A 14,462-nucleotide genomic window follows, 5' to 3' on the forward strand; every position below is an offset into this window, starting at 1 on the left:
TCAAATGGCAGCCGTGTAGTATATATTGCAAGATTTGAGCATTTTGTTATATTTGCCCTCTCTATTGCCCTCCCTGTTGGGGAGGTGTAAATAAAGTTAATTCGATAATAGCTACCTACAGCTGAGCATGTGTTAGTCTGACACAGTGCAATACACAACAGGTCAGATAGAGTAAGGACGGCAGATTTCCTTCCCTAAAGATTATTACTGACTTGGATATATTTCTCTTGGTTCCCTCATTGTCATGAAGTTATTTGACATGAGACAAAACAAACTGCTTGAGAAATGTGGGCTAGCTGCTCCCTCTACATTGACAGAGGACAAGATTGAGAGGGTCACAGGCAAAGAGAACTCAGAGGGAGTGGACAGCCTCTGAGGTTCCTGACTGGAAGCCACAGGAGTGTCCGGCTGCTGCTTCTTCTCCCTTCGGGTGCCTGGGGGCCCCAGCCTGACTCCATGAGCGGAAGGAACACCTGGAGAGATGTTGAGGTGCCCGTTTCCCTCTGGAATTGCCACTGCAGGAACTCACCCATGGCTACTGCAATAGAGTGCAGGTCTGTGCACATCTCAACGTTTTACTGGACCAGGGTGTCCGCCATCCTTCCAATGGAGAGGGAGCAGCTTGCCTATGGGAGGACAGCCAAAACAAGCTGGGGCCCTTATGGCCTTGGCTCTCCAGAGGACACATGCCAAAGTCATCATGCCTGCACATCTGGGTGCCATTTCATCAGAGAGCAGGCAGACGCACTCCTCCAACTCACATGCCACACTGTTGAGGGCTCCCAACAGCTCTGCGTGATGTTCCTCATCTTCTGCTGATTTTCCATGATATGTTGTAAGGCCAGAGATGCGTTATCTGACTGGGACCTCACAGGTTCCTCTTATCCGGGAATCCTCCGAGTGCTGGGGAGCTCACTTGAACCTGCCTCCTCCTGCTGCGGACATGTCTCCATGTGGTGACCACCAGATTGTGAGCCCAAGTCTGCTCTATATCTAAGTCCCACCAAGGTGTGTGTCTCTGTGCTGGTGGAGGGTGTGAGTGAGCACTGTGATGGGTCTTCAATTAAGGTGTCATCAGATTCTTCTTCCTAGGTGTCTTTGGGGCTTTAGTCAAGGTCTGGGCTGGTGGACCCCCTTGGCTGCTTCCCAGATGTGCCTTAGAAGCAAGGAGAGATAATTAATGCATGGCAGGGGACTGTGGAACAGAGAAACTCACTCACAACATGCTTATCTGATGGATGTTGCACTGCTGGATCCTCACTTGGTTGAGCACCATTGATCTTATCGTCAGCACAGGAACAGTCCAGATCATTGGTGGCCAGCTGGATGACTCTATTTTCAAAGTCTGTGAGGACCTTGATGTTGGGCATTCCTCCAGCAGTCTGTGACCTCTCCCTTTTGTTGTGTGCCAGCTTATCCTGCATGGTTACAGATGGAGAGAGTGTAAGCAGGATGTCTGCCAGGCCAGATGAGAAAGATAAAAGCAAAATATTGTGGATGCTGGAAATCTGAAACAAAAACAGAAAGTGAAGGAAAAACTCAGCAGGTCTGACAGCGTCGGTGGAGAGAAAGAGAGAGTTAACGCTTTGAGTCCGTATGACTCTTCTTCAGATGAGAAGGATGCCTGGGTGTGTGTGGGTGGTGGGTTGTGCCATGGACAGGATGAGGACACGATCCACAGGGCAAATGAAGGTCTGTGTGAGAGAGGAAATGGTGATGTCCCTGGAACTGGCAGTGAGTGAGATCCCTGTGGATGTGTGATGGGTTTGTGAATGTATGAGTTGAGAGTGATGAGAAGAATGACTTAGCCTGACAGAATAGAGATCATTCATCCTCTTTTGGCACTGGGTGGCTGTCATTTTTTGCAGCACATTGGTGCTGACCACCACTGCCATCGCCTTCCAGGCTGGATTTGTGACCTTGCTTGCTGGTCTTCAGGGTAGAGGATTTCATGGCAGGCCTCCACTGAATCCAATTGGTGCCTGGGGGAGGCATCACTAAATTTGGGGGCAGTATGTTTCCTCCCTTTGGCAGTCATGACTTTCCTGCAGCTTCTGATGCCTCAGCGAGTGCTAGCTCTTTGCAGGGATGGCCTTTACATTTGTCGCCCAAATTATTGAAGGCCTAAGGTGATGGCAGGGTGGGCGAATCAGAAGCACCACGCAAGCAATCTGGTGTGTTTCCCAGGAATGCATTATTAATGAGGCGGGACACACCGGGAATGGGACAATACAGTGTGAAAACCCGCCATTGCAGTCAGCGAGCAAAGTGCCTTTTTTCCTATCCGCTCCCACACTTTGTGCAAATCTGGGACAATTCCACACATGGATACTTTGCAGATCTTTAAAAATGATGGTCAAGACCCGGATCCAGAAGTCTCGACCCAACTCCGACAGATCCCATTTTCCCTGATAGAGGAAGGGTGGAGGGGTGTGACTCACACATGAGGAAAGCTCAAACTCAGAAAGGCCATTTGACCTTAGTGTTGAGTTCAAACAAACCCCATTTTCACTGAAGCAAAAGCCTTATCCTGCGGTATGGGAATTACAAATTTATGAAGGAGAGGTGCATGAGGTGGATACTGTTTGTAAAACTGTCAATCTGTCAATTAAATCCTCACCCTTTGAAAATGGAAAAACTGCATGCCTGTTTCAGTGAGAGTTGAAAAAACTCAAGCTGTTGTATGACTCAAGAAGTTATATAAATCCCAGAGATAAAAACAAAAAAACTGCTGATGCTGGAAATCCAAAACAAAAACAGAATTACCTGGAAAAACTCAGCAGGTCTGGCAGCATCGGCGGAGAAGAAAAGAGTTGACGTTTCGAGTCCTCATGACCCTTCGACAGAACTTGAGTTCGAGTCCAAGAAAGAGTTGAAATATAAGCTGGTTTAAGGTGTGTGTGTGGGGGGCGGAGAGATAGAGAGAGAGGTGGGGGGGGTGTGGTTGTAGGGACAAACAAGCAGTGATAGAAGCAGATCATCAAAAGATGTCAACGACAATAGTACAATAGAACACATAGGTGTTAAAGTTAAAGTTGGTGATATTATCTAAACGAATGTGCTAATTAAGAATGGATGGTAGGGCACTCAAGGTATAGCTCTAGTGTGGTTTTTTTTTATATCATGGAAATAGGTGGGAAAAGGAAAATCTTTATAATTTATTGGAAAAAAAAAGGAAGGGGGAAACAGAAAGGGGGTGGGGATGGGGGAGGGACCTAAAGTTGTTGAATTCAATATTCAGTCCGGAAGGCTGTAAAGTCCCTAGTCGGAAGATGAGGTGTTGTTCCTCCAGTTTGTGTTGGGCTTCACTGGAACAATGCAGCAAGCCAAGGACAGACATGTGGGCAAGAGAAAAACAGAATTACCTGGAAAAACTCAGCAGGTCTGGCAGCATCGGCGGAGAAGAAAAGAGTTGACGTTTCGAGTCCTCATGACCCTTCGACAGAACTTGAGTTCGAGTCTAGGAAAGAGCTGAAATATAAGCTGGTTAAGAGAGCAGGGTGGAGTATTAAAATGGCAAGCGACAGGGAGGTTTGGGTCATTCTTGCGGACAGACCGCAGGTGTTCTGCAAAGCGGTCGCCCAGTTTACGTTCGGTCTCTCCAATGTAATATATAAATCCCAGACCTTCAAAAAATTTTTTAAAGCCTGCTTGCACCTGTGAGACTTGAAAGAAATCTTTTCGAGCAGTTACAATCGCTGTTTGTTGACATTACCCCAAGGGGCATCATTTTTTAAAATTATTAATTCACGGGATGTGAGCTCTGCTGGCTGGGCTAGCATTTATTGCCCATTTCTAGTTCCTCTTGAGAAGGTAATGGTGAGCTGCCTTCTTGCAGCCCTGCAGTCCTTGTGGTGTAAGTACATCCACAGTGCTGTTAGAAAGGGAGTTCCAGGATTTTGACCCAGCAACAGTGAAGGAACGACAATATATTTCCAAGTCAGGACGTTGAGTAACTTGGAGGGGAACTTTCAGGTGGTGGCGTTCCCATGTGTCTGCTGTCCTTGTCCTTCTAAATGGTTGTGGTCATGGGTTTGGAAGATGCTGTTGAAGAAGCCTTGGTGAATTCCTGCAATGCATCTTGTAGATGGCGCACACTGCTGCTACTGTGCGTCGGTGGTGGAGGGAGTGAATGTTTGTGGATGTGGTGCCAATCAAGCGGGCTGCTTTGTCCTGGACGGTGTAAAGCTTCTTGAGTGTTGTGGGAATTGCATTCATCCAGGCAAGTGGGGAGTATTCCATCACACTCCTGACTTGTGACTTGTAGATGGTGGACAGGCTTTGGGGAGTCAGGAGGTGAGTTACACGTCACAGGATTCCAAGCCTCTGACCTGTTCTTGTAGCCACAGTATTTATATGTCAAGTCCAGTTCAGTTTCAGGTCAATGGCAACCCCCAGAATGTTGATAGTGGGGGATTCAGTGATGGCAATGCCATTGAACATCAAGGGGTGATGGTTGGATTCTCTCTTGTTGGAGATGGTCATTGCCTGGCACTTGGGTGGCACAAATGTTACTTGCCACTTGTCAGCCCAAGCCTGGGTATTGTCCAGCTCTTGCTGCATTTGGACATCAACTGCTTCAGTATCTGAGGAGTCACAAATGGTGCTGAACATTGTGCAATCATCAGCAAACATCCCCACTTCTGACCTTATGATGGAAGAAAGGTCATTGATGAAGCAGCTGAAGATGTTTGGGCCTAGGACACTACCCTGAGAAACTCTTGCAGTGATATCCTGGCGCTGGGATGACTGACCTCCAACAACCATCTTCCTTTGTGCTAGGTATGACTCCAACCAGCAGCGAGTTTCCCCCTTGATTCCCATTGACTCCAGTTTTGCTAGGGCTCCTTGATGTTGTATTCGGTCAAATGCAGACTTGATGTCAAGGGCAGTCACTCTCACCTCACCCTGGGAGTTTAGCTCCTTTGTCCATATTTGAACCAAGGCTGTAATGAGGTCAGGAGCTGAGTGGCCCTGGCAGAACCCAAACTGGGCGTCAGTGAGCAGGTTATTGCTAAGCAAGTGCCACTTGATAGCACTGTGAATGAACCTTTCCATGATTTTACTGATGATGGAGAGTAGACTCATGGGGCTGTAATTGGCCGGGTTGAATTCATCCTGCTTGTGTACAGGACATACCTGAGCAATTTACCACATGGCTGGGTAGATGGCAGTGTTGTAGCTGTACTGGAACAGCTTGGCTGGGTGTGCTGCAAGTTCTGGAACACAAGTCTTCAGTACTACTGCTGGAATATTGTCAAGGCCCATAGCCTTTGCAGTATCCAGTGCCATCAGCCATTTCTTGGCATCATGTGATGTGAATCGAATTGGCTGACGATTGGCATCTGTGATGCTGGGGACCTCCAGAGGAAGCTGAGAATGATCATCCATTTGGCACTTCTGGCTGAAGATTGTTGCGAATGTTTCAGCCTTAGCTTTTGCACTGATGAGCTGGGCTCCTCCATCATTGAGGATAGGGATATTTGTGGAGTCTCCTCTTCCAGTGAGTTGTTTAATTTCCCACCACGATTCATGACTGGATGTGGCAGGAATGCAGAGCTGAGATCTGATCCATTGATTGTGGAATTGCATGACTCTGTCTATCACTTGCTGCTTATGTTGTTTGACAAGCAAGTAGTCCTGTGTTGTAGCTTCACCAGGTTGACACCTCAATTTTAGGTATGCCTGGTACTGCTCTTGGCATGCCTTCCTACACTCTTCATTGAACCAAGGTTGATCCCCTGGCTTGATGGTTATGGTTGAGTGGGGGATATGCCAGATCATGAGGTTACAGATTGTGTTCGAGTACAATTCTGCTGCTGTCGATGGCCCACAGCGCCTCATGGATGCCCAGTCTTGAGTTGCTAGATCTATTCAAAATCTATCCCATTTAACACAGTGGTAGTGCCACACAACAGGATGGAGGGTGTTCTCAATGTGAAGGCAGGATTTCATCTCCACGACGACTGTGTGATGGTCACTCCTACCGACGCTGTCATGGACAGGTGCATCTGTGGCAAGCAGGTTGGTGAGGACAAGGTCAAGTATGTTTTTCCTTCTTGTTAGTTCCCTCACCACCTGCCACAGACCCAGTCTAGCAGCTATAAACTTTAGGACTTGGTCAGCTCGGTCAATAGTGGTGTTACCGGGCTACTCTTGGTGATGGACATTGAAGTCCCCCACCTGGAGTACATTCTGCACCCTTGCCACCCCCAGTGCTTCCTCCAAGTGAAATTCAACATGGGGGAGCACTGATTCATCAGCTAAGGGAGGGTGGTACATGGTAATCAGCAGGAGGTTTCCTTGTCCATGTTTGACCTGATGCCTTGAGACTTCGTGGGGTCTGGAGTCAATGTTGTGGACTCCCTGGGCAACTCCCTCCCAAATGTATATCACTGTGCAGCCACCTCTGCTGGGTCTGTCCTGCTGGTGGGTCAGGACATACCAAGGGATGGTGATGGTGGTGTCTGGGACATTAACTGTAAGGTATGATTCTGTGAATGAATATGTCAGACTTTTGCTTGACTCATGTGTGAGACAGCTCTCCCAATTTTGGTACTTTCCCCCAGATGTTAGTAAGGAAGACTTTATATAATGGTTGGCTGCTTTTCACAACCTGCAATTATCCCAACAGGGGGGTTTGTAAGTTCACAGTTTGATTGACAGCCCAAAGAGTTGAAAGAAGAATGGGCTGACTTTGATGTGGGGTTACCAATACAAGTCTGTTTGATCAGGTGTTAAGTACATGGGGGGCTTTTTAAAGTTTTGAATGGGCTTTCATGAATGGGAATCTTTGTTTATTATAGTGAAAGCTGTAAGAGATATTTAGCTCTTTATTTTATTTAATCTCAACATGGTTTTTGAGGTCCTGTATAGTGGAGACTGGGTGGATTGGCATGGAGGGTGTAAGGGCAAATGGTGCTGGGTGGAGCATTATGAGTTGCCATTGATGGGGCATGGGGAGTGGGTGGGAGAGTGATAGGACGTGAGGGATGAGGGCTAGAGGGCATAATAGTTAATAAACAACTGAGACAATGAGCCTGCCTTGGCACTCAGCAGTTCCTGTGGCCGACTCCGATCTGTGTCTGGGGGAAGTGGGCCCAACTCCATCCTGCACCTGCCCCTACCACCCTCCCTCCAACTTGCCAGAGTGAAAAATCGAGCTTTGGAGCATTTTTTCCCAAGACAGATGCACCGAGTTGGGAAACTATCCGACACAAGATACCAACTTCAGGAGCAAAAATACGGCACAAAGTATTGGATTAATGATTCTACCATGTTCTTATTCTCTATTATAATTTCTCCTGTCTCTGTCTGTAGGGGATCCACATTTACTTTCACTAAACTCGTTCTTTTCACACATCTATTGAAGCTATTAGTTTTTATGACACTTTCTAGTTTATTCTCATTATATATTCACTGTGCAACAGGAAACACATTTATAAAGAACTATCTTTAAAGCCTCTGTATTCTGCAACATTCGATGTGCACAGCTCTCTACACAATTGTAGAGAAGGTATTCTGTAAAATCCAAACTATCCTTGACTTAATCTAATCTATTGGGACTTTTATTAATATTGTTCTTCAAATTAAAGTATGAATTGACAGTTCTAGAGAAAAAAGAATAAGTAAATGAAGAAATAAATATTATTTACATAATAAACTCTGTATTTATTGGCAAGGGGAATGGATGATCATCCTGCTGCAATTAAAGTTCTCTTTATCCATGTTCATTATTGTCAGCTAACTAGATCCAAGTGAATTTGATGCATCGAGTTGGAATTTTAGTCATTGTTTACAACTGTGATTCACGTCTTTTGTCTGCAGTTTGCTGCAATTTTTACCTTCACTAGGCTGCAATTGCGAATTTGGTCCCTTTCAGGACTTCTTTTACAGGATTATCAAGGTTTTATTACATGGCACAAAAGTCAGTCAATGTGGGCAGCCTCCAAAGATCTAAGTATATTTTCCTCACCTGACGATCATACTTTTGCAATGAGCATGGAAGCTTTGTCAGTTTGATTCAAGACAGAACAGCGGTTTAGATGAGGTGCACTGATATACTAATGAGTTATACTGATGAGCCATGCTCCAAAAAAATTAACAAATCAATTCAGGCAGAACGAAACAAAGTCTTGAACATGGCAAGAGTGGTAAGAGGTTTAGCCATCAATCAAAGCTTAAAGAACCTGAAATAAAAGAAAATGCTGTAAATTCTCAGCAAGTTTTTGTTCAATGGAGAATGAAGCAGAGTTAATGACTTGGATCATAACAAGGACGGCTTACATAGGCAGGCAATGGAAGAGGAATAGTTTTGGATGGAAAATTGGAAACATGAAAGTCCAGAGGCTGAATTATACTCTGAAGGTGGGTTCTCTACACCAAGGCGTACATTTTAGGGGCATGCCAGCCTCCACTTAACTGGCTCACCCCTCTTTAATTTTTCAGATATTGGGCCTTTAATTAGTATGAGGCAGGACCTCCACCTGCATCCAGGAGGACGTCCTGCCTTATACAGCTTCCGGCCTATTGGAGGAGTGGTGGCCACTGCCAGAGCTGAAGGTAGGCCAAGGGGGGTGGCATTCAGTGATGGACCCAGGCTTTCAGATATAGTCGGGATCCCGCTGGGGCCAGGCAGACAGACCCCAGTGAGTGGGGGTGGCGGGTGGGGGGGGTGTTGGGGGGGATGGGGGAGGCGGTGTGCCGGGCATGTTGGACACAGAAAGGGGAAGGGTGGATATGGGGAGGCAAAATTGTGTGCAGGGGGGCCTCCCCAGGGGGACCGGAAAAGAAGAGCTCTTTTCCCCACCAATTCACTGACCAGCAGCCTGCAAGGTTAAAGCCATTAGGCTACAAGTTGGGACAGGCATCTCCAGCCACCCATTAATTGGAGCAACAGTGGGATGAAGCCCTTAATTGGACATTAATTGCCCAAGTATGAACCTCAATTGGACCACAGGCAGTGACCCACCCGATGCTCTTGTAAAATCATGGCAGGGGTTTGGGGGTGGGTGGACCAGCGGGCACTCCACCAATGGCACAGCACCCTAATTTACTGATCCTCCCTTCTGTTTTCCCACCCACAGGTGGCCCATAGACTTCAGCCCCAGTTTTCCTACAGGTTAATCCTGAGGACCCAAGCCCAATCTTGGTATTGGGGCCCAATCCCAGGAAGCAAGGCTTCAATTTCCAATGCTGGGGTGCCTTTGTACAGGGTGAGGTCTGATGAGGAGGGGAGGATTTGGAGGCCACCGCAAGCAGTGCTGCAAAGGCATTATAAAACCTGTAAAACAAGTTAAATGAGACATCCAACTTCATTAAAATATTTAAATTTCCAGCCCACCTCAATGGGCTGTCTGCCTGCCCCTTGTCCAGCTACGTTAAACCTTGAAGGGTGCAAGTTGGGAGTAAATTGAGGCCAGTTTTTAGATTTTAAAACTTCATCTGACCTGAGCACAAGCCACCCTGTTTTTTGGATGTTTTTTTCAGCCCAACATTTCAGGTCAATGACTTCTCATCAGAACTAGAGAAAATTAAAGATACGAAAAGTTTCCAGAAGTGCAGAGGCTGGCAAAGAGGGGAGGGCAGGAATAAACTTGTAATTTGAAATAATTAAATGCTGTTCAGTGATGACCACAAAGTCTATGCCTTCTGTGAATCGTTGATTCAAGCAGACAGAAATGTAAAGGAAACAGATAAAAATAACTTCGGGGCTGTACAAAACTGGCCGCCTTATCAGAGTTTCCATCACCAAATCCCCACCTCCCTTCACGGAATTTAAACAGGAAGCTGACCGTCTGAGGGGATATATATACGAGCTGCAACTCAAAGAAGTTATAGATTTTTGAACCTGTCCCAGCAGCGAGGAAATCTATTTCAAGAAGATGAAGCAGGTTCTTGTGGCCCTGATTTGCCTCAGTATCTTCACCTTGTCTCTGGAAGCAGGTGAGAAGCCAGTGTATTTCTTTATTACTTAGTTCTACTTATTGTCTGTTTTTAAGAAACCTCATTATTTAAGCAAATTTCGTGAAGGAACAATTTGCAGATTTGATAAAACCTTGTCAGCTTGTCTACCTCTCGGTGAAAATTGTTGGCCGCTGAATTTTAATACTTGGAATAATGCCATTTACAGGACTGTACTGATCACGTAAGCAAACTTCAATAGCTTTTAGATGAAGACGGTGTATTTTTTCCCAACAGCAACAGAACATATTCCAGTCTTTGTTTCTGTTTTGCTGTGGATTTCTTTTTATTGAGTTTCTAGTGAAACAAGCACTAAAACAAGTGAAAAAATTAGTTGAAGGGCATTAAGTATTTGTTATAAAATTGCATGCAGTACAACTCATTCTCATTATCAGAAAAGCAATTTTGATTTAAAATGCTAATAATTGATGACTAGTGATGGTTAGCTTGGTTAGTACTCTTTACTGTTTTGAAGCATGCCGATTATAACTTGACAAAACCCACAAGAACCACATGTACTTAGAGTTCTTTATTGGAATAGTGCTGGAGGTTCATTGCACCTTCCTCACCCATAGACTAATTAACTTACCAATAGCCTGGTACTGACCTGTGTGGTTCCAGTGCACTTTCTCTTCAGTACTGGTCTCTACTGATGTCAACAAAGATTATTATAAATCTTTAGCAAGTGCTGCAATGAGAGACTGCCAATGACCAGAGCAAGGTGCAACTGAAGTGTCATTTGACAACCATATATAACACTGAAACTTTAGATGTTCTAATGTGCTTATATACATGTGCAAATGCTGTCTTACAAATCACAACATTGAGATCAGTGCTCATTCTGTACCTCCATCAGTCCTACACTAAGTTTAAAAACGTTTCTTTGAAACTGAACAATATGCAATATCCAAAATAACAATATTTTGTCATTAATATTTAGCAATGTTATCAATATCTTATCAATAATCAATAATCATCATATTAATTCCTGCATCTTTAATGGCTAAGAAGCATCATTAGATTGATTCTAAGCTTGTTCAATGTAGAATTTACTTTTAAATATTGCTTTTAGTACAAGAGAAAGCAAGATATGTGTTTACACATGTGCTCGTTAAGGTAATAATCACGTATTGTGTCAGACAGGAAATTTAGTACTGCAAGATGACCCAACTTCAGATGTTAGACACAATCTGTCCAGCAGTCAGGCACGGCACAATTAGCTGCAGGTAAACCTCCCTCTATCCTGCTCCAGCAATGTGCCTCAGCCTCAGACCCTTTGCTGCAGCATTGGAACAAATCTTGCTTTGCCACGACAACCCTCCTGTGGTCTGACTGCTCCTAAAGGAGAGCAATCTCGTGCTGTGTTCTCATGCTCACTATGATTTGATATGTGTTGATACAAATGAATTTCATGTAGGAACCTTACAGTCAATGGACAAAAGAAAAGTTCAACCCATCAGCCTGGCCTTAACATATTTGCTCCTGAATTTTCCTTAAAGCAGTGAATCACATGCCTTTTACTTTTGCTTTTCAGATCCTGTTCCAAGAGCAAAGGAATGTTGCCGGAAGTACTCAAAGAGAATTCCTGCCTTGACAAACATCCAGGGTTACAAAAAAATGAGTCAACGATGTAACAGGGACGCTGTGTTGTAAGTATTCAGGACAGTGGCCTTCCCTGGAGTCTGACATTGCATACCATTAATAAGAGCTTGTGTTATCCATGGTGAACACTGAAAGTAAATCTATTCTCTTTCTTTTCAGATTCAAGGTAAATGGCAAATGGGTCTGCTTAAATCCAAAAGATAAGAAAGTGAAGGAACTTGTGAAGAAGTTTTCCCAGAGCTTGTCCGGGTGAAGCTGATATTGATTGCCAAATGAGGACATAAAGATTATCCACAGATCAAAGAAAATTTCCAAATATGTTTTATCTTTTTAATTGTCTGCTTTTTGACATTTTACACAAGCATCAATGGGGCCAGAAAATTCAAAAATGCAAGCAATGTTCAAACATGCCATTGAAAATTTTGAACAAATGACTGCTGAATTGGATACTGCTCCTTAGTGTTGGCACTGTTTCTACACATTAATGATTTACTCATTTTGTTGTTTAATACTACAAACATGGCAGCTAATGAGATGTGTCAGCCTGCATGTGGACAACAAATGATTGCAACTTTTTTACTGATTAAGAGTTGAATTTTTCTCACACCCCCACCCAGTTTTCTGACCTAGTCGACTGAAAGTAGTGATCATTGCTGGGGCTGGTTGTATCTGCAGTGACTGAACTTGGATACCTCAGACAAGCAACTATTTGGCCTGTGTAGGCACACACTCAAAGTGTTCTCAGGCCATTCCCATGGTGATATCACAACCAAATCATCAAAATTGGCTTTTGTGAGAAAAAACAATCTTCTGCCTTTCAGAACTAGGGCAAACCTTGCATTAAATGTGTCATAATGTAACTTACTGACATATAATACCGTTCCATGCAAAACATAAAATTATAGCCAAAGTAAACCATTGTCATCAAAGCAATAATTCTTTACTACATCTTTTATATTTAAATTAAGTTCACTGTCAGGCAGTGAAAAATCAGTTTTATCATATTAACATATTTCAGAAAGAGACTGAACAAAGGCAGTGCCCCTTTAAGTTGATTGGAAAGGGAAATGTCAATTTTCCTTCATGACATGATGTACAATAACTCTGAGTCTTTGCACTGCAATGCACATTGAAATGATGGCTGAATGTTTAAATTATTGTTCAGTATTACTTCTTTTTAACTGTATTTTCTAATGTTTCCCAAAACCAGTGACTATGGTTATTCTATTATTTATTTCACTTGTAATTTGCCTACATCTTGTTTATCAGGTTTTTAATATAGTTTCTTGAATGGATTGCCTTTGTGGTCTATTATTTGCTTCAACACATGCCTCCTACTTAAGATCACAAAAACATAAGAAATAAGAGTGAGAGTTGGCCATTAAACCCTTTGAGCCTGCTCCTCCAGTCAATAAGATCATGGCTGATCTGATGTGGCCTTAACTCCACTTTCCTGTCTGCTCTCCATAACCTTTGACTCCCTTGTCAGTCAAAAAACTGTCTAACTTCAGACCTGAATATATTCATTTCCTCAGCCTCCACTGCTTGCTGGGTGTGAGAATTCCAAACACTAACAACCCTCTGAAAGAAGAAATTCCTCCTCATCTCCATCTTAAATGGGAGACCTCTTATTATTAAACTGCATCACCTCATTCTAGATTCCACAATGAGAGGAAACATCCTCTCAGCATCTACCCTGTCAAGCCCCTTGAGAATCTTGGGCAGAATTTTCCAGTCGGCGTGCGGGAGCGGGCCTGACACACCGACATATAAAATGACGCGCGATGACCTCGGGCATGCATCCCAACGTCATCGCGCTCAGTAGCAAAGTTTCGTTCGGCGGACACATGCCAGAGTCGGCTGCGCACCAGCCAATATGTAAACGGCCTATTAAGGCCATTAAGGATATAATTCACGTTATTCTAAACGCTGCCCATCCAATCTTAAGGTTGACGGGTAGGCAAAAAGGCCAAGTGGCCTTTGCATTTTTTAGGAAACCTCATCCACGAGCGGGATGAGGTTTGATAAAGTGTTTATTAAATAAATTTTTTAAATCTCATAACTTTAAAAGCATGTCCCAACTCATGTGACACAGTTACATGAGCGGACATGTTAAAATACATTTTTACACCTTTTATTTAATAATTTTATTATCGATTCAATCCCCCCCGAGGCAGCTCCATGCTTCAGGGAGATTGAAGGGCTCTTTCGCGCACATGCTGGCCCCGAATCTCCCTCCTCCCCCCCGCCCACACAGGTAGTGCTGAGCGCTACCTGCCACGTATCATGCTGGGTGGGCCTTAATTGGCCCACCTGCGTAAAATGGCAGCGTGGAGCCAATCGTGGGCGGCGATCAGCTCTGCGCCCGCCCCCACCTGCTCCCGCTGAGCCTGCCTGCCATACAAAAAATCCTGCCCCTTATGTTTCAATAAGATCACCATTCGTTCTTCAAAGTCCAATGGGTATAGGCCCAAACTGCTCAACCTTTGCTCACAAGACAACCCCTTCATCCCAGGAATCAGCTGACTGAATCTTCTCTGAACCCCAATGCAAGTATGTCCCTCTCTAAGTCAGGTGACCAAAATTGCATACAGCACTCTAAATGTGGCCTCACCAATGACCTGTACAGTTGTAGCAAAACATCCTTACTTTTATACTCCATCCACCTTGTGATAAAGGCCAACATTCCATTTGCCTTCGTAATTACCTGTTGTGCCTGCATGCTGCCTTTTTGTGATTCATGTACACGGATACCCAGATCCCTCTGTACTGCAGCATTCTGCAGTCTCTTTCCACTTAAATAACACTCTGCTTTTCTATCCTTGTCAAAGCAAGCAACCTCACATTTTCCTGCACCTCGCTCAATCTCCCAATTTTTTGCTCCCTCACTGAACGTT

General features: G+C 44.4%; 1 protein-coding gene across 1 annotated transcript; it reads left to right on the forward strand.

Annotated features, from left to right (window-relative positions):
* Nucleotides 1-9,843: 9,843 nt before the first annotated feature.
* On the forward strand, nucleotides 9,844-12,844 carry LOC121275248 (C-C motif chemokine 17-like). Its single transcript, XM_041182669.1, has 3 exons — nucleotides 9,844-9,945; nucleotides 11,498-11,612; nucleotides 11,725-12,844. The coding sequence occupies exons 1-3, from the start codon at nucleotides 9,885-9,887 to the stop codon at nucleotides 11,816-11,818; spliced, it is 270 nt and encodes an 89-aa protein (XP_041038603.1). The 5' UTR covers nucleotides 9,844-9,884; the 3' UTR covers nucleotides 11,819-12,844.
* Nucleotides 12,845-14,462: the final 1,618 nt, after the last annotated feature.

This window comes from Carcharodon carcharias, chromosome 2 (assembly GCF_017639515.1).
Source record: "Carcharodon carcharias isolate sCarCar2 chromosome 2, sCarCar2.pri, whole genome shotgun sequence".
Lineage (NCBI taxonomy): Eukaryota > Metazoa > Chordata > Chondrichthyes > Lamniformes > Lamnidae > Carcharodon > Carcharodon carcharias.